The following is a 21,387-nucleotide window of genomic DNA, read 5'->3' as shown; positions in this document are numbered from 1 at the left end:
TCAATCTGTTTTTTTTTTTTTTTTCACAGCAAAGTTGAAGTGTTGTTTGACACTACAAGAAAGGATTAAATATCTTACAACATACTACTCCATTTTGTTTATAATTATTCAGCATGAATTATTCATCGCTGACTCCTATCTTATGTGCAAACAGTCGCTAATCTACAGATGACTAAGGACCTCATAATTGTTTACCTTCGTTTCAATTAATTATCCGCATTATGGTTAGTCATTTCCTAAATATATAGACACTGCATTCTAATCTCACACCACTTAGTTTTCCCATGAAGCTAGGCAGGAGTTTTTAGATGCTTGTACAACAGCCAAACAGCTTGAGTCCTTGCCCTATGAATGAAGTAATTTGTGCATGATAGCTTTCAGTCAGACAGTGATCCCAGTGACTTACCCTTGTACATAGAGATGAATGATTTATCAGCGCACCCTATTAAGGAATGCCAGTCTTTATATAGCGCTGAAAATGAAGTAAAAATGGGTTTTGTTCCTGCTGTTGATCAATATGTATGATGGCACCACTAGCTAAGATGGGGCGGAAAAGCTCTTTGTGTGTGAATGCCAGAGCTTCTTGATGTGATATTCTGTTGTGATATTTGCTTACTTTGTACTTTGTAGGCCATAGTCAAGGGCAGAGAGAACAATTAGACAAAGAAAATGAAAGAGAGAGCAATAAAAACACGGCCTGCCTTCAATTTAAAGAGCTTTGCATTCTGGTCACCTTGTAATGTTATATTTAGTAATATCTGCAAGACTGATTATTAATTATGATTTTGTAACTTGTGTGTATTTGGAAATTAATTCTCCATAGAATGATAAATATTGTTTACCACTCTGGATCAACACAATGTAACACAAGTTACTTCATATAAATAAAAAGATAAGTAAAACCAAGCACAACTTTGGCTGGAAACAGGCATCATTAGCACTGTCCTTCAGATCTTTTATGTGAACAGGACAGGTATTCAAACTAATTATTGTGTGACCTAACATCAGGCATTTTCCTGCATTACATGAGAGCTGTCAGTAGAGACAGACCAAAGTTACTTTACAAGCAATTAGCTCATTCTTGAAATAGTCTGTTATCATCACTAGTTTGCTGGTTTGTCTGGATTCCAGTTCACAGTCAATGGTTTCTGAATAGAAATCTGAAGCAAAAGAGTTGTATGTTCTTGTTTACTTCCCTTACAGCCTTAGCTTTTACTAACTGTTTAACAGTGTACAGTATTGAAGCGCAGATCACAGTTATATCTGCAGCCACTGCGGTTAATCCATGGATCGACAGGCCGGGTCATAAAAATTAACACTCTGATTAACAATGGATGGGTTGCAGATGGGTGAAATCATATAGAATATACTGTATCAGGAAAATATTCATTACATTCTCTAAAATGTGAACATATTTTAAGCTTCACTTTTCGGGTCTCTAAATAGTGGAAAATAATTTGTTCTGGTGGGTGGAGGGTGAATTATTTATGCGTACATGCGGAGTCAGACATCAGAACCGACCCACACATATCACTCTTGTACAGTATACACAGATTTTGGTTCTGGTTCCTTATTGCCAGTTGATGCAAAGCAGTTATCGTTCAGGCAATGATTTTTTTTTTTTTTTTTTTTTTTAAGTAAAGGATTATCAGGATCGTTAACCTGAATGATTATAGCCACTTATTGATGGTGATGTACTATTTCCTAAATTTCCAAAAACACAAATTCAATTTAAAACCCTGGCTTCATAGTCTGATTTATAAGAAGCTCTGCAAAGTGCAGTTCTGTTAGCTGCATTCATTTCAAGGGATATTGGAGTATGAAGTTCACTGCAGTTCAAAAAGGCTTGTATATTTGATGGGTTACACATTCTCCCACTCATTTCCACTTAAAATATAATATGTAGCATGTGGTGGATGCTTTCATCCAAATTGCCTTGGAGTAGTGGATATACTTTTAGCTTCACTGACCCCAGAGGGAATCAAACTCTTGAACCTTTTGCAGTTACTTTCCTCATTGAGCTACACAAGGACCACATTGTCAGCAGCAACAGAAAGTGCCTCTTAATGACAACACATTTTATGCTGCTGTGGTTAATGTCTTTGAAAGACGGTTGTTTTGCTCAGATCATACAGGCAAAATGGGGCTTTGTGTTTCAGGTAGATTCTCCCTTAAAAAAATAGTGTAGAGTTTCCTAAAGGGGCCAAGAAATCAAGAGCTTAGCAAATGAGCTAAACGGTGGGATAATATTTAGATCTTAATGATCTGAAGCAAACCAATTCTCCAGTATTAGATTTAATTTTGAACCTTTATTATGGAACCAGTCCAGATGCGGGTACAGCAATTGTGTGGAATGCTAATTAAGAAGTAATCTACAGAGCTTGCCTATGGGCATGTTCTTAAATTGAAAACTGAAACACCTTACATAAACACCAGTGTGAAACACATTCACAACGCGAGGCTGCACAATTCTCAGTTTGTACGCTTTGATAAAATCAACCAGAATGACCAGATCTTCACAGTTTCATACAGCGGACACTGACAGGCAGAGTTTCTTGTTTCTAAACTGAGTGAGTCTATTCCCTCCTGCCCACCCATGGTCTTGTGAACACATATATTGAAGGCCTGGTGCTCATTATTCAGTCTCCAATGAGAAATCCTGCCATAGACTCTGGAAGATTCACCCTCATGTTCCAGCCCCTCAAGGTCTCTATAGATTTGCTATGTTCTCTTGCCAGTCCAGAGTTTTGTTTTGAGCAAAGGTCTCCATTTGTAGCATATAAGAAGGTGCCTCGTAACTGCATGCCATATTCATGAGTACTGCATTCATAGCTATGCCTTTTGTTAGTGTGTGTTTATATTGTTCTTACACGCCACAGGGGCATTAAAATGAAGATGCCAAGTACCAACAAATGGCCCCACACAGACATCTGATTTTACCTCAGGCTCCAGATTTTGCCCCTGGACCCATAATGTATGGAACCATTTTGCTGCTGATTTAACACACTATTACAATATATAACTGTCTGTAGGTGGGGAGATACAAGTGATGACAGTGACTCATGATAGTTTTTTTTACATTATTTGACTGGATTAATGTGTCTCTGAGAAATAGGTCAAATTAAATGTATTCATTTTTTCAGGGATTAACTGAAACGCATGTTACATAAATATCGAGTAAAAGTGTAAATATTGTGACTGTCTGTGAATAGGTCAGCGTATATGATGTATTTCATTCCGCAAATTCATGTGCAGAACTGGGGGCTAAAGGAACTGAAATTTGTCTGAAAATACTGACTGTTATTCAGTATGTTGCTTCACACTCCCAGTGATGTGAGGAAACCTAAATGCATGCTGTAAGGTAATGAGTTAGCTATTAAAAAAAAACAAAGTAAAAGAAAATGCTTAAAACATTTGTCTTCAAAATGAGGCACAAAACACCAAAACTCCAAAATAGAAAAAAAAAAAAAATATTTTTTTAATTTAAAACATGCTCTGAATCTTAATTGGAGCCATTGTAGCCAAGAGCACTTCTATGTCCTTGTGAATTTAGAACAGATAAAAAAGCTCAGGGATGTAACATTTCCATCTTGGCTAAATGATTGATGGGTTCACTGGAGGTTTGCATGGTGTCACATTTCCATCTTTCAGAGACCTGTCTATTCCAGTTGTCATACAAGAGAGCATTACTGATACTGAGTGTATAGCAAGACATTCTCTGCGTGCGCAAGTCATCTATCATAAGGATCTATAGGGCAATCCACGAATAAGCGAGGATAGATGACACCGCTCGTAAACTAATCATAAAAATTGCTCTGGCTGTTATAATAACCTGATTAGAATATTGTCACTGTCCCTCTGAAACCTTGTGTCTAATGTGGGGGTCATTTGGTACAGTAAATACATCATGAGTGGTCAAAAGGTTAATGATTCACATGTAGAGCAGAACCAACATTAAATAGACATCATGGTGTGTCAATTCTTCATTGCAAATTAAGGACTTCTGGGATCTGTACGTCATTGCAGATGTTTGCTACCGTAAAATGTTATAATTTTAAAATGTCTTTGATTGATTGATCGGCTGAACTAACAATGACTTTCTTTACTGATATGATTCTTTAATAATCGTGTATTCAAAAAATAAAAAAAGATGAAAATGTCCAAAAACTCACAATGAGGTCACAAATTGCTTGTCCAAAACTCAGGTAATTTGATAAATCAATAAATTGATGGAGCATTAAGCACGAGTTCAACAATAGTCAACACATGCAGTTTAAATAAGAATGTAAAAACTCAGAAATTGTAAGTAAAACCAGGGAATAGCTGGAGATAATCTTTTTGATATTTTAACTAAAAGATAACACAAAAATGTCCTCAATAATTACAGATATTATTAATAGGTCATTGTCAGATGACAGATCAGTCTATGAAGGTATATGAATTTATCTTATATTTAATGGTAATGTTCTTATTTTATAGAGCAAAAATGCAGCTCCCATATCATATGCTGTAATCACTGCTTACTCTCCTAGACTGTATTAAGTGTGTAATTTTACTGCTCTCCTTCCACAGTCCAGTGCCGACAATCACATGGAGGAAGATAAATGGCAACATCCCCAAGAAAGCAAGGCTTCGGAAGTCCCAGGCTGTGCTGGAGATTCCCAGCATTCAGCTGGAGGACTCGGGCATGTATGAGTGCAAAGCTGAGAATCCAAGAGGAGGCACCGCTTTCAAAGGACATCTACAGGTCTACAGTGAGTCTGAGCATGTTCTCATTCCTGTAATTTTTTTAATCTTTCACTTTTCTACAGCATTCATACATTGTGCAATATAAGAAAACAAGTGTTGATGTGTACAGTAGTACTAGTTGTCTAAACTACTATTCAACTTTTTGATGAGCTATTCTGGTCATTCTGCAGTTTCCCCAGATATAATCTAAAAGTACTGTCAAATCTCATGGCTGGGGACCATTTCTGGCCCATGTAAATTTGCTGAGCAGTCCATGGACTAATTACACACCCATCGCAGATAGTTCCAGAACAACTGTTCATCATCCTAATGAATGAGCTGTTTCTTTTAGTTGAGGGAAGTGTGGTTCTTTTAAACACCATCATTTTAACAGTGAGGTGTGTTTTGTTACAGGCAAAAATGCTCTGAAATATTTCTCTTTTTAGTTGTTATTTTTGATGGATTGTAGTTGTTCTTTGTGTTTTTCAAAGATCTTGATCTTTTGTCATGATTTTCTTTCTCTGGTAGTTTTATACATCCAAGGTATAAGGTGTATAAAATAATAGGTATAAGGTTTCCATCTGTTTTTAATGGTTTTTTGTCACGACAAAAGCACAAGTGTTACTTAACAGATTGGAATAACTCATTAATTATATAATATAAACTGTTGTTACAAATACCAATAATTAGGACCAAAGTGTATCTATACATACATTGCAATATTCTCAGCTTAAATCCAATGCAAGTATACACTACTATTACTTATTTTACCAAATGTATGTTTATCACCACAAATATCAACTAAAAACATAAATTCTTCTTTAATCAATAAATGATCACATTTATTTTTCATTATGCAGTGTATAGTGGGTTTCTGTCATGTACAGTATGTGCAGTGTTTGCATATCACCTTTAGGATGGACCTCAGTTAAGAACAGTTTTCAACCAATGTGATTTACAAGTAAGCTTGTTGAATTACTGCCTTTGCCTGTGATCATAAACTTATCTATGAGGATGCACGTCCTCCATTCTTCTCTGTCTGTGCCATGTGCACAGCACCAAGATAATGGACTGCCTCGGCCTTCGTAGGACACATTTCCAAGGCCCTGCACTTCTTGGCAACCTCCATTCTGTTGACATCACAAGGAGAATAGGGAGCCTAATTTGTAGCAGGCTCACGCTAAATGTAATTTACACAGGTCAGCTGGTAGTGTGAACTTTCATTGTGAGCGAGAACTTCCTGACCATAATCATTCAATCAAACCACACAAAAAAAAAGCTTTCTACTGAAGGCGCTGTATGCAAAGAACAGCAAAGAATGTGTTTGGTATGTTACTGTAGGGAAAGCAATTCAATGAGAGAGTTTTCTTTTTTGTGCACACACTGTACAATAAATACTCTACTATGCAATGTACATCATTTGTGTTTGAAAAGGAAGGATTATATATAGTTTTATTGTATAAACAGAACAAAGATAAAACATGTCAAATCTACTGTATGTGGAAGTTTTATCTAAACAATACAAATTGGTGTTTGTTGCATATGTATTGATGTCACCATGTGCATTTCCAAAAAGTCTCATTTGAGGGTAAAAACATATTACAGCAAACAGTACAAATAAAGGAAATCAAGGAAAAAAGCTTGGGTTAGTGACTGACCGATTAACATTCCCTCCTTTACACAAGACTGACAGAATGAGCCTGTCCCAGTAAAAGGTCCTTGTGAATTTTATATTCTTGTAAATCTACAAAATTTGAAAAATGCCCAATGACATGTAAGACCCAGTAGAAAAAAGGAGACTACTAGATAAAGGGAAAGTGCATAGAGCCTATACAGTGTTCAGATCTAGAGCTGTGACAGATATTCTCTGTAGCTTGTGGAGTTGGACTGGAACTCTGTATGCAGCTTGGAAACAAGCAACTAGAGGCTGTGGAAAAAAGAAAAAAAAAAAAAAAGCTTCAAAAGCATTTTTTGGTTAAGGGGCCTCTAGGAAAAGGCAGTTGCCTAGTTTGCCTATGGCACGGGCCAGCCATGCAATGGAAGGAGAGAAAAGAACATATTCATGAACATGATACAAAAACATGAACGTGATCTGAGAGGAGAGGAGAGGAGAGGCTGGCTGGTTTTCCTCTTCCTGACAACCGTGTAACTCTGGGCCCCATCAGTAAAGATCCCCACTGTATTTTCTTTGCACTTAGCAAAAAACATCTCAGAATATGATTTAATCGATCTCACAGAGTTAGATTCTGTCAGTAACTGTTTGTTTGGTTGATGGTTCATGTTGGTCTTGACTTATGGATGTCACAAGAAGCGATATTTTGGTACCAAGTCGATGCCAAAATTCTCTACTTGTTTTTCTTCAATACCGTAGGTACTGGAGATGTGGTAGGTACTGGAAATGTGATTCTTCCAGGACTGACAAGGCCAGTATAATAACCCTACAAGCATCCTAGTCTGACATCAACTGGAAGAGGAGAAGGAGACACAGTAAACAAAACAACAATATGTGGAATGGAAGAAGCAAGTGCAGGTGCAGCAACAGGTCCGCTGAGACTTGTGCAAAAAAAACCACAACTTGGAGATATTTTGTATTTTTACACGGATCATAAAGGACAAGTTAAAGATGATTAAGATATACCAAACAGTGCCACAGAACATTTCAAATGACAGGAGGAAACACCTCAAACTTATCTAAGCAGCTTAAAGACAGGCATCCAGGTCTGTACACAGGATTCAGGGTGAGTGGGTTTCAGACGTTAACGTGTCATCAAAATGTTCATGAAATGTTACCGTTATTGATTGTGAATTACAGCAGCTGGCATCTGTTATAGCAACGTTCACCAAGGCTAACGTTAAGTTCTTTGGGCTAACATAGCGACAGCTCATAATGTGAGCTGGGTGCTTATAATACTACTAAGCTACCGTCAGTCTGTTTAAAAATGTTACACTGACTTTTTAAATGAGTCTGTCACCTTGTTAGTCAATTTTAACTACTGCTTGCACACTGACTATATGGAGGTGTGTGCATGTGCTTGTGTGCCTCTGTTGCTTTCTGTTTTCTGCTGTGGACTCCAATTTGGTATTGAGAATCATGCAATTTCATTGATCCCAAAATTCTGGTATTGTGACATCCCTAGTCTTGACTAGAGGTGTGCTGGTACAGAGGGGTTTTTTGGACCAAAATAATCACAGCTTGAACATTTGAAGAGACACAATAATCTAAGTGAAAATAATCCATGTATTTCCACTCACAGATAGAATTAATCAGAAGTTAAAACCGATTGCTTTGGGGTTTAATTTTAGAATTAATTTAGCCATGGAATAACTTAGTCTTCTTCCAGGAAATCTGTTCAGGTAATTCAAGCCTAGTCAAAACCTTGAACTCACAACCATGTCTAAGAAAGCAAGTCTGAGATAAACTGATAAACTGGTTTAAAAGGCCAGTTTGGTCTCGAACAAATCTCAATCCTGGTTGTAGAACAAGCCCCATGTGTTTTTGTACTTAATTAAATAAAAAATAAGATTCGTTTGCCTTTTGTTGATGTCTATTGTACTTGTGAGCCAGCTTATCTCATTAGAATACAGATGCTTTTGCTTTCAGTTCTTCAGGGTTGAAGAACATAACAGAGGATGTCGTATGTCTGGACATACAAGTGTGATTTATATGTGTTGCAGTGGACAAAAGTACAGAAGCAGTGAATGTCAGGGTGTCGAGGATGTTTAAGGATTCAAGGATTCTTAAGAAAGATATTCAAAAGACTGAAAAAAACTAAATGTGTTACATAAAAAGGCAGTACACCAAAAGGAAGTCATACAAAAGGTTCAAACAGAGTACTCAAGTTGGTTTTAAAAAATAAATAAATAACACAACTTTTTCTATTGATGTCCTAAAGTATATTTTTGCTTCTTTTAGGACTGTAGCATTAAGGGATTACAAAAAAATGGTTTAGTACATTACTGCATCCACTATTTTAAATACGGCCTCTTATATTTTGTGCTGACTGTCCATGTCCATTCTTTCTCTTTCTCTTAAGTATAGGTAGCCATACTTGTGTGCTTTGTGTGTGTTTCAAGGATATATTACTTATTCTTAAATCTTTTTTTCTTAAAGCCTTTCCTCAGTGGGTCAGAATGATTAATGATACTCAGATGGATAGTGGAGAGAAGCTCCAATGGGAGTGCAAGGCCACAGGGAGACCCCGGCCCACCTATCGCTGGCTTCGTAATGGTTTGCCCTTGACATCCCAGGTACCCTCCTCACTACACAGTGCCCTCTTCTTTTGTTGATTACACCATGAAACATCTGAATTATTCCTATAAAAGTACATGTCCACTATGTGCAGCATTATGTATAGTATATCTACATCCAGGCATGTGCTTTCTTTATACGTTTTTCTCATTACAGGGTCAAGTTGAAATTGTGAATGGAGATATGACCATTCACAAAGTGCAGCAGGCGGACTCAGGAATGTACCAGTGTGTCGCAGAAAATAAGTATGGGGCCATCTACTCCAATGCTGAGCTGAAGATTTTAGGTATTTACACATTTGGTTTATAATTTAAATCTGACTAAACAAAACATTAAAAGAAAAATTGATTTGTGTAAATTTTATGAGGTAAGTTTTGTGCTTTGCCAGGCATATTTCTTGATACTCTGCAAAGAATAAAATTGCAGACCAAGTATTAGCATCTGAATAAGGTACCAGTTGATAGGTAAGGTGAGATTGAAATGCAAGTGGTGAACACTGAACTGTGAGATGTGCTGATTGCCAATCAATGGTCCCTGATTTAACCCCGGTAGTGGACGGCATGAATAAAAGAAGGACACTTATGGTTATATTCAATGAGGTGTCTGCACACATCAAGCTGAGGGGAGTCTTGAACAGTTCTACATTATCCTGAGGAGAATGAAAAGCAATGACTTGTAGGTATAGATTTATACTAATGGGAGCACACACTAGAAGAGAGACATCAATGGTTTCTTTGATGGAGTTTAATGACTCCATTAGGGTCTTATCTCCGTTCTATTGTTTGTCATCAAAGCACAGACTACATTGCAATCTGCATTACTTAGAGAAAACAAACCTTCACTTTGGACATGACTTTCATAAGATATTTATTAGTCAGTGCTATTGTCATTGTATAATAAATGATTATTATCCACCATTTCCAACTCAGATTGTACAAATTTGCCATTGATTTGAAACAACTACTTCTTTTTTGTACGAAGCAGGATATGCATAACATGTACTTGGAAATTTAAGGACATTAAAAGTCAAGGAAAGTGTGTTCTTCAGCCTTTAAGGCTTCAGGCTAAACACAATAGTCATACTGAATGGCTGTTCACTGTTCTGTGTTGATGCACTATTTTCTCCTTGTCATCCTCTATACTGGGACACATCTGGTGACACCCATTCCCCTTTTGTGTTTCCCTGAGGGACAGTTTGATTTACTGTCTGTGTGGCATGCCCTTTTTTGAAGGGAATCTGTGGCATTTGGAAAATCTTACTGGAAATGGACAAAGTTTTTTGTCCATTTGCAGTAACTGATGTTTTTTCCTAAACCATCAGTTTAAAATCTGTGTACAACGACCACTGTTTAGTTGACTATAATTCACTGTGTTGTCTGCAAGAGTCAAAAGTTATAGATTTAATAAGCTTTATCTGAGCTGAGGAGGAGGTGCTTTTGCCTTTCTTAGAGTCATAGTCACAATGATGATATTTTGAAGCCGGTGATGAATGTTTTCATAACTATACCCCCCAGGCATCTCATCCCAGTGACCTGTGCTCTCTGGAGATGTCCACAAGCAAACACTATCAGGACAGATTACATGGCTAATAACAGGCTGAAGATGAGCGATCACTGGAGGCTACATGGGGGCAGTGGCTGCCCTCATGCCTGTGATCTTGTCCCAGATCCAGCTCTTCTGGGAGGGTAGTGGGTGAAGCAATAAGGGTACCGCTGCTACCAGCTGCAGGCCTGCTCTTATTTTGATTAAAACAAATACTCACAGCAACTGCTCTGTTTTCTGCTGCTTTCCCTGTCTAGAGGGACCTCTGCCACTCAGGCAACTACTCAGGCTCAAAGACACAAGTGTTACCGGGAGAGGGGTCAGCCTTTAGCTACAGATGGGATTGAATTGTCATTGTCTATAATGTCACGTATAAAGCATCACTCAGGATTTGAATAATCACAGCTGACAAAGCCTTGCAGCCAGTAGATGGCCTTGATGTGTAATACAACTCTATACCAGTAGCACACCAACTTTAATGCCTTAAGCCTTATTTAGACCATTACTGCTTTATTTGTTTTCATGAGCAACCCATAATTGTTAAAAAGGTTTATATTAGCATTTATTATTCACTCAGGCAGCCTGGTTAAATATGGGTTAAAAACAATTTTCCTATAAGCAGTTCAAATCAGTAACATGATGACAGTTATTTAGTAATTAGGCTTCAAAACACAACACAGTGTGTATTTATATAACTGTAGTGGATACTGAATTAGCACAGAATTACCGTAAGACAAAGTATGGTACATTATACAGTATATGAATAATAGCATGCTTTGTACCTTGTGGAAAATCAAGTTATTACTGTGAAAAAAATAAGTATTTTGATCAAGCCTTGCTTTGACTCATGATGTGTCATACTAACCCTGTAGCATTTTTTAAATAATTACTTTGAAATGCCACAGTTGATGAGGTGGAATGCATATGACATCTATAATTGTTACATTTTAGCAACCACACAGTGATTGAAAGTGCATTAAGTGAGCTGTTTTTTGTTTTGTTTTTTTATCACTAGGGGGCAGAAAATTTCACTCACGGAAATAAGTTAGTCAAGTTTTGGCGATAGATGTGCCATTCAGCGGACATAGAGCAACATGAGAATTCTCATTTTCCATCGAGCTGGTAGCACACACCTTACCTTGTGTGAGGCACAGGGCTTTGGAAATAATTAATCACTTACAATATGAATATTAGTGTGTTGACCATGATACGACTTTTATTAGCCGGCTGCTATTGTTCCTATTATAAGAATCTCAGGGGTTTTTTTTGTATTTAGTTTTTGCCCATCCATACATTAATGTCTGTGAGACAAGAAATAAGAGCATGCCGTGCATTGGGGTCATTTGGCGAAACAGATGTACAATTGTATATCATCAGGATAAAACTGGTAATTGACATGGTGATGGTTGATAATGTTTCCCAGTGGGAACATATATGGTGAAAATAAAATGGGGCCAAGAATGCTCCCTTGAGGAATACCATGTTGAATAGCGTAAGTATCAGATATACTGTATGAGCACCTAGTCTGACAAAAGACTGTCCACCAGTTAAATAAGATTGAAACCAAGCTAATACACAGTCAGAGAGACCCACCCATTTCTGAAGTCTGTCAGTTAAAATTGTACTGATGCTGAGATCTGAGAGAAGAAGGAGAGCCACATTTTTTGCATTCGCAATGATTCTCATTAGATGAGTACACATGACTCAGCATCAGCTGTTGATGGGTGTTGGAGCTGGTGTCATTCCATCACAAGATGGTCTAGATTTTTTTCTGAATTTATCTATTTTTTAATACATCCTAAAATGTTGTGTGTTTTTCTTACACAGCATCGGCACCTGTTTTTGTCCCCAATCCCATCCGGGTCATCGCCACGCTTGGAAAAGACGTATCAATCGAATGCAAACCCAGAGCGTCGCCCAAACCACGGATAACATGGAAGAGAGGAGACAGAAGGATACAGCCAAATAAAAGGTACAGCAGCAATTTACATGCATCATGTTTCACTCTCAAATAGAAGTAGCTATTTACTTACTGGATTATCTCATTTTGATCTGTCAGTTATAATGTATTGCTATAAGAAATTTGAACTACACTGAGTTGTTGATCTCTGTAAGATTGTCCATTTACATGCAGTTTGTAGGAGCCCCAAAGCTGGTAAGAATCCGGTGTTCTTCTCAAGGACACTTCAGCAGTGCAGGTGTTCAAACCTTAACCCAATATAAAGTCTTCTTTTCAGCACATATTCATAACAACACATACTTAGTTCATAGCAGCATACTGAATATTGTGATACAGTCATTTATTTATTTTTTAAATTGGAAAAAAAAAAACAACATTTATAGATAAAATATCCAGATGGAAATGTCTGATTGGGCTAAAGTAGTGAGTTAAGTATATGACACACATTGGTGCCATAAAGCTTTCCTGGTCACTGATTTGCAACATCGTCATCATTGGCCTAATAAAGCCAGAGATAAATCGTTTAGTAGAAACAGTATAGTAGATCTCTACTGTTTGACACATCTTTAGAATTGCACAATTATACTGTCATAACACCTATGCCTTTGTGCTGGTACAATGTGTGGTATTGAAAAGAAAGGGAGACGTGTAAAACATGCATACAAAATGATATTGTATCAGGAAAGATCACTGAAATAGTGATCTGCCTTTAGTCCTTTATTGTGCATCCAAAACAGCAGAGGCCATGGTTCAGAATTTTAGACATACACACAAAGGATCCATTTTTGCTGTTACCACTGGGATAGATTGTATACATTTTCTTTGAAGGCAGGGGTGGATTTACTGGCTCTTAGTTATAAATAGTACCAGATTTTTTTCTTCTGCACAGTTTAGAGAAGAGAATATTGTGAGAGAAAGTTAATTGCCCTGTAAAATATGTATGAAGTCATGAAAAGTTTGTCCCCTCAATATCTCTATATTGTTTTTCGTCATAGTTTCATGGCATAAATTCAAGTGTTAGCATTCTGGCTCAGGCCTTTGAGGAATTGTATACATGTCTCGTTGTAACACATCACAGTTTCATTACTGTAACTGAAATTAAGTGTCACTGCTAAAATAAAACACCTAAGGTACTGGCAAAGCTCCGGGGACGCATACTCAACCCCACCTCCTTCTCACGGATGCTGACAATTTAGACTGTACAATTGCATTTGGAATTCACATGCAGTTTGATACATCATCTTTTATGAGAAACATCTCTCTGTGGTACCTAGAGGGGGTTGAGCAGGGCGAGGGTCCATCAATCAAACTGAGCGACACCACAAAAATTATCAGTCACTGCTGAGCATCCTGAGTTTTGAGTGAGAGAATGGGTCCTCTGTTTATCAGCCAAGATTCAGCAGTCTGTTCAACAGCCTTGCAGCAAGGGCATCCAGTTGATAATCAGATCCGCAGTGTGTCGCTCCTTCAAACAGGCAGCGACAAATCTTAATACCTTTAACAGGTGGAAAGAAGGAGAGTGTTCAGGAATTAGTTCAACATGGTAATTTCAGAGACTGGTGCAAATCTGCAAAATATTTAATTTCCCATTGAAAGGAAAATGGTCCTCAGAGGTAATTTTCTATTTTCTCTAAAAGAGCTGGCTCCAGTGGAACTGATGGATGGGGATAAGTTAGTGAGTGTATTGTCCTAAAATGGTGATTAATGGCCCTGACTTGTCTGGATCTGATAAAGCCTTTGAGGTATTTGTCAAACCCTTACAAATCTATTTTTCAGTGGCGACGTACACGACGGTGAAATTCATACCTGTTCCAACGCCCTGATCTTGTTTTTATCTGACTTTATCTGACCGAAGTCGTGTCTTAGGAGAGCAGACAATTGTTCAGAAAAAATATTGGCAAAGCAGCTAGTTAATCTCTCCCGTCAGCTTAATTCATCATTCACTATTAAGTGTTTGCATTATATATGGATGTGGTTCATTTTCTTCATGATCTTAAATAATTTCTGCAATCAGTAATTGTAACTTTCCTCACAGATTCCTCTCAAGGTCTTATACCAAGTGCTTTTTATAATCGAAAACTCAAATCCAATTAGAGTTTGATACTCTAATAGGATGTTTGTTGCAACTTAACAGTACTATAGTGAATTAACGAACTGGATAAGATAGTGTTTTTAGGCGGGGCGGGGTGGTCACCGCTCAACTGGAGATCAACCTTGTGAAAGGGTGATTTCTATCTAAAAAAGCCAAAATAAACAAGAGGAGTCATGTGTTTTCAGGTCTTGGCCAGGGTGACTCCTGCAAGGATTTTCTGCCATTACCTATAGTAAAGTAAAGAGTTTATGGATGGAGAGACGTTCTATTCTTGGAAGAACAGAGAAGGAATCGAAACAGCTTCACGTTTATCTGGCATTGACAGCTGTGCTGACTTAATGAAGGTTTGTAATTAACATGGATTTCCGCTAATGTTCAGGGCTTTTGTCTCTTAAATAGAAAGTATTAATCCCATTAGTATGAAAGTACGTGGCAGACTCAATTGAAACCCACAGACCCTTTGTTTAAGACAGTAAGTAGATGCATATTTGGCAATTTTTAAATATAAAAATTGTGAAAGGTTTTCAAATCCATTATTGATGAATGATTTTATATATAAATAATGAGCATTCGGGAGCAGTCAGTTTGAAACCTTGCTTCAGGTTAAAACATATATATTTTTAAATGCTATAGGTTTGCTGTGATCTTCTAATGTTTCCCCTAAATTTCCTAAGGTTGAATTGATTTGCATATTCTGTATACCCAACAGTCCCTATCTTGTCCTTTCTGCCTCAGTGTCCTTGTCGGATGTGAATTTCCTCCCTAATTTGAAAAATGTCTCCTGGCTGCAGATTGCTTCTGAATTGTCTATGTGTGGCAAGATTTTGTCACGCCTTCATGAGTTTCTCTTTGCCAATTTCAATCACCTCGCCCATGATGAAAGAGCTTAGTGTAAGTATAAATAAATATAAATGCCAACCAAAATGAATTCAATTAAAAGACAAGAATACCTCACACCCCTCCCATTGTTTTGATTGTTTGATTTGGGATTAAATTGTTTTTGGAATAAGAAAAATATAACTTTGTAAATATGCATCCCCACCTCTGTAGGCCATGCTGAAATCAAATGTTATATAATTATATATATTTTGAATAACAGTGGTTTGCATTGGACACTGAGGGGAAAGCAGTCCTTTAACATAACTCACAATGCTATATTTTCACATGATTCCTGCTCTGCAGCCGTCTGCTCACACACCTGCTTCCAGTGTTGTTGGATACATTTACATCCTCTACTATGTAATGTCAAGCGCTTAATTCTCCAGCTGTTATTTACAAGTCAGAGCAAACTGTTAATACCATATTGTTAGTGTCCTTCAGCTGGATAAGGGGCTACTTATGAATGCAGACGTGGAGTTGTTTTTTCTCTCTATTACACTTGTGTTCCCCAGGACGACAGCTCGGCGATGTGCATAGTGTGGTTTGACAGATTTTTGCTTTAGATTCAGTGAATGTAGCAGTACTTAAGGTTTGTCAGGTGGATTCATGAGCACTGTGAATGATGAATGCAACATTTATTTAGATTTATGGAAATATTGATGCAGAGGAAGAAAGAATCATAACATCTATTTTATTTCATGTTGTGTACTGTTCTCCACAAATGTTCTGAGATTTTCCTTTAATCAATTCTAAATTATACTGTAATTACGCAAATGGCTGCCTGTTGTGTTCTTGTAAAGGCACAAGACAAGATATTGTGCATCATTGTACCCACATTGAAAGTCAGATGAATACTTTGTTTTGTTTTTTGTTTTTTTTTGCTCCTTATAGCAATGCTTTGGTTTGTGTCTTTAATACCATGTGTTTTAATCCTGTTCAAGATATGGCTACTCAGTGGTATCTGCAAATCACATTCGTTATCACATTTAAATTGTTGATTGCTCTTTACTGAAAAAGGTTTACCTCCATGTTTGCTTGTTGAAGGTTACACAACAAATACAAACACTGTTCTTGACTTCACATGTCTCATTCCTCTGAGCTTTTTCATAACACAAACAACTTACTGTCAGATGCTTTTTGTCCTTCAATTCAGTGATAATAACTTGTTAGCTGTAAACATAATATTATTTTATATTTTCCACTGGAATCTCTTGTGGATGATTATTTCAAGAATATCTGAGCAGTTTGTTTTAAGTTTTTTTTTTATTCTCATCCCCAGTGAATATTGCTATTCTTGTAACCCGACACAACCACAAACACATAACCTCATGCCTGAACTTGTAGTGCAACTGTTCGTACGTGAATTTGTTTCTCATACCAGTATTGATTTTTGTGTCCTTTCTCACAGGATTATGTTGTTACGGAACAACACCCTGAGAATTGTTAACTCCAGCCGAGCGGATGAGGGGAGCTATGTGTGTCGGGCAGAGAATCAGTTGGGCTCAGCAGAGATGACTGCCATACTGTGGGTAAAAGGTAAGTGATGCCCTGGGGGCCTTTATTTTCTGCCAAATTAGCACAAGTCGGCCACTAGTAAACAGTCCCCAATGTCATTTTTTCCTCCCACTTTTGCTCGGGTGCCAGGAAATTTATCGTGCTTGCTCAACCGTGAACCAAGCGCTCTCGCATTCAAGAATCATATTACAAGGACACACTTTAACATTGTAAAGACCTCTGTCTCACAGATGCACTGTGCACAGTCTAGATCAGAGCTAAGCAGGATATTTAACTGACAAAAGTGAGTGTTGTTTCCCAGGTTAGGGCTGGGTTTTTCATGATTGCTCTGGCAGTGATGTCACACTCAAATGCAGCTGCTCTGGGTTAGCCTGAGGTGACAGTGCAGCAGCTTTGTGCTTCCAGAGGCCATGCGTGTGGAGCTTAGCCCAATCAGAGTGGAGGTGACAGTGGGGGAGAGCGTGGTGCTGAGCTGCAAGGCAACACATGACTCGTCGCTGGATGTGGCTTTTCAATGGTTTTTCAACCAGAGACCAATCAACTTTCAGCAGGATGGCGGCCACTTTGAATACATCCAAACAGTAAGAGTGAGAGTAAGAGCAAAAATAGGATAAAGAGTATCTATCTGTCTGTCTGTCTGTCTGTCTGTCTGTCTGTCTGTCTGTCTGTCTGTCTGTCTGTCTGTCTCTGTCTGTCTCTGTCTGTCTGTCTGTCTGTCTGTCTGTCTGTCTGTCTGTCTGTCTGTCTGTCTGTCTGTCTGTCTGTCTGTCTCTGTCTGTCTGTCTGTCTCTGTCTGTCTCTGTCTGTCTGTCTGTCTGTCTGTCTGTCTGTCTCTGTCTGTCTCTGTCTGTCTGTCTGTCTCTGTCTCTGTCTGTCTGTCTGTCTGTCTGTCTGTCTGTCTGTCTGTCTGTCTGTCTCTGTTGCAACTCTGTCTCTGTATAATTGTTCATCTGTTTAATTGACTTTATGTTGCCTCTTTATGTTCATTATTTTTTTACTACTTATTGCACCAAACACTTGCTATAGGTGAAAATCAGAATCAGTTTCAGTAAAGGCTGACTACCCCAGGTATCATCAAAGATCTCCATTGAATTACGCAATCATATACTGTATATCAAAGTAAAGTCTGTTGTTTTGATTTGCACCTGTGAAATTGTATCTTTTCGTGAAAATAAACACACAACTAGAGACTGAATAATGATGGAGACGAGAAATAATAGATATGAAACATGGTGAATATTTCTATCTCTTAATGCGTATTATGGCTTTTGTAGATGTGTAACACGGTCTACCATCATCTTTCTTATCAAATTATGGCTTTGTAATAAATATGGTTACAAATCCATTCACAACAACTGCGCAGTAGTAAGGCCCCTTCTGAAAAAATAAGAGCCTAATTGGGTTTGTTGTTTCTGTTTGTTTGTCTCTCCGTTTGACTGAAGACATCTAGAAAAGGTCAAAGGATGCAGGGTCGAGGATCCTCAGGGAAAGATGTCGGATAAATTCTCCAAATGAAAATGAAAATATACACAAACAGGGAGGCATTTAACCTATGCCTCTCCTCAACATCGAGGTTGCATTGTTAACCTTGCCATTTCACTTTTGACTTTTTAACCTTTTTTTTTGTAGGCTCCATTATGAAATCTATATTTTACTTATTCCTAATTACAAGTCGTAATTTTTACCCTGGTTAACCATATTTGGTGTACAGTGGTATTGTGTTCAGCAAAATATACACTGTCCATTGTGCATTGTGCATATTTATAAGAGATATACCACACTGGTCGGTTCAGATGAGTTATCCATGGGAAACAGAGAATCAACAACAGAGACCATCAGAAAAGAAAAGGTTACTGTAGAACAACACTCTTATACACACTAATCATCAAGTGTTTAAGTGAATTGAAACGGTCAGTTTACTCTTTTTCAGTGTATCTATTTTTAGATGCATCATTTTGTATCATAAGAAGTAAACTCAACTTAAAACAAAGTTTTGGATATTACTCTTCATGTCGCACACTGGAATAACCTTTTTGTATTAATTTAGTGTCATATTTTTACTAAGTAACATCTGAGATTTCCCCTCTCCATAATACAAAAAAAATCATTAGTGTCTCAACCATAAAATGAAGTTAAAAACAAATTTGCAAGAGAGCAGGGAGTCCTGTTTATGTCACTATTCCTCTATCAACAGTGGATGTTAAAATCACATCTGTCCTGATGTGTCCTCTGCTGCTACCCATACTCTGGAGGGAAAGTATTTGCAGTGACAATCCTTTACAGGCACAACAGATTCCTGGCTGATGCATGGTTTGTAATTTTAATCAGGTTTCGTGCTAAACAGCTGCCTGTAGACCTTGAATTATTCCCAGTCTTGCCTGAGGCATTTCTCATTTCAACAGAGAGAAAATAAGGGTAGCTAAAGAATGTAGCAGGAAGCGAGCACCTGAATTAAACAGAAATCTCTCAAACCACATGAGCCTCTACAAGATGTAAAGGAATCACGCTTTTTTTCGTGTCAAGCACATTTACTCTTTACTCTTCTTAATACCTAACTTTTTTATGCTTTGCTTTACCAATTGCAGCAGTCTTCAACAGTGGATCTGATGATTAGGAGCATTTTGTTGAAGCATGCTGGGAAGTACGGATGTCGGGCCCAGACCAGTGCTGACACTGTATTTGCAGAGGCTGAACTTCTTGTGCGAGGTGAGCTTGTTACCTGTCAGTGCACCAGTACTATGTGATGTCTTGTACACTCTTTACCGGACGTAGCGACTCACTGACCCCCCTGAACTGAACCACCACCCTCGAATAGAATGCTGAATTATTATTGGAAAGTTTATTCCTGGACACTGAGACACACTGAGAAAGAACGACTAGTTTTGAGCAGGAACAGGAGGAATGATCAGTGTACATGTGGGTACCTAACTAATGTTTTATTATAGATTAAAAATTTGCGTTCCTGTCCTTTAAAGCACTTGGCAATACTGTGAAATAATGTTAGCATTTTCAGTGAATCCAGGAAATTAGCCACAGATTTGCTTCCAGTGCAGCAGGTCTCAGAAGTTGGTTAATTAGACATTCGAAATTTGCTCCCGGTGGACACAATCGCACAATGACTGTTTCCACGTTATTGCCTCCTTTTGATCATCTTGGCTAATTTTTTATGGTCACCATGAATGTGGCTGTACAGACGGTCTGTCTGCATGAACAAGTTTAATTGAGCTGTTAAACAGATTGGCTGAATGTCTAGTGATCAGATTCTGTGGCAGTTTCTGAATGTTGCTGATAATGTAACGTAACGATTATTGTCCAAGCAGCTTGTGGTCTGTTTTTGACTTCCTTAGGATGACACAGTAATACATGTTTTAAGGCTGTGATGCAGCCATTTAGCATGTGAGCCTTTATTCATGTTTCCTAGCCCAAGGAGGGTTTCCTGTGAGATGGCAAGCACTTACATTTTAGGACCCGACATCCAGCGAAAGCTAAATTGAGTTTGGTTTGGGTGGGCAATAATTCACTATTATAGTATTATAATTGAGTTTCAGTGGAGTTGTGTGAAGGCGGGGCGTTGGGTAAGGTTGGTAGGTATAGTGTTATCGCTTTACAGAAATTCTGTTGCCAAAGAAATTGTGAAGGACAAATTTAAGTGAGGTATTTGGGGTGGTTTTGCCATATCATTTTATACATCTATATCAGAAAAAAATATGTATTTCAGCCTTATCACCCATCTCCACTATAGTATTGATGTATTTAATTATTGTCATTCAACATCAAGCACTGCTACAGGGGAGGGTTTATGCGATGGTGTTGGTGCTCACTGTTCCTATAGTGACACAAAATGCATCTTAATGTCCGGAAATGCAAATGCACCTTTCAGCATAACCTTCTAATGGGCACTTTTTGGAGACACAGTAGATTGGTTTTCATTGAGTGTACCAGCTGCCAGCTTTTCATTTACAGCTGTTCCCCCCAGAGTCCTTAGACGTTTGCTGCACTTGCAGATTACATTTACTTCTGAAGACTAAGGTAAACATATGTTCAGCTGTATTAAAACACAGGAAGGTCTAGCACACAGTCATGCACAGCAGAACTGGCAAACTGCCTCCGAAGCCCCAAAAAAGAAAGCTTCAATATCCCTTAATCAGCATGAAATCCTTGGCAGCAGATCTGTGTCAGCCCGAATCCTGGTTCAGTTTAGTATGTCGTGTTTTTGTCTGTTGTTTGTTTGTGCAAAGATTACAACAGGGAATTGATATTGTCACCACATGCACACAGCTGCACATCCTTTTTAATGCTTGCATGGTTGCATGCATCAGTGTATCTAATAGAGACTATGCATGATGAAGACATCACAATATGGACCAGTTTAGAATTCATTCAAACGGCAGCAGAGGTTGTTTTTGTTTTTCCCTTCTGTCT

The 21,387-nt window shown here is 38.0% G+C and overlaps 1 protein-coding gene across 1 annotated transcript in view; it reads left to right on the top strand.

Annotated features, from left to right (window-relative positions):
• Positions 1-21,387, top strand: part of cntn5 (contactin 5) — a 58,408-nt gene that overhangs the window by 23,639 nt on the left and 13,382 nt on the right. Inside the window, exons 7-13 of the mRNA XM_022761516.1 lie at positions 4,573-4,754; positions 8,840-8,976; positions 9,134-9,263; positions 12,347-12,491; positions 16,859-16,986; positions 17,371-17,546; positions 19,551-19,671. Of these exons, the coding sequence (XP_022617237.1) occupies positions 4,573-4,754; positions 8,840-8,976; positions 9,134-9,263; positions 12,347-12,491; positions 16,859-16,986; positions 17,371-17,546; positions 19,551-19,671 (1,019 nt within the window). The remainder of the gene's footprint in view (positions 1-4,572; positions 4,755-8,839; positions 8,977-9,133; positions 9,264-12,346; positions 12,492-16,858; positions 16,987-17,370; positions 17,547-19,550; positions 19,672-21,387) is intronic.

Source organism: Seriola dumerili, unplaced genomic scaffold, assembly GCF_002260705.1.
Source record: "Seriola dumerili isolate Sdu_G_001 unplaced genomic scaffold, Sdu_1.0 BDQW01000413.1, whole genome shotgun sequence".
Taxonomy (NCBI): Eukaryota; Metazoa; Chordata; class Actinopteri; order Carangiformes; family Carangidae; genus Seriola; species Seriola dumerili.
The sequence above is the reverse complement of the archived record's forward strand: the minus strand, read 5'-3'. Positions and strand labels throughout refer to the sequence as shown.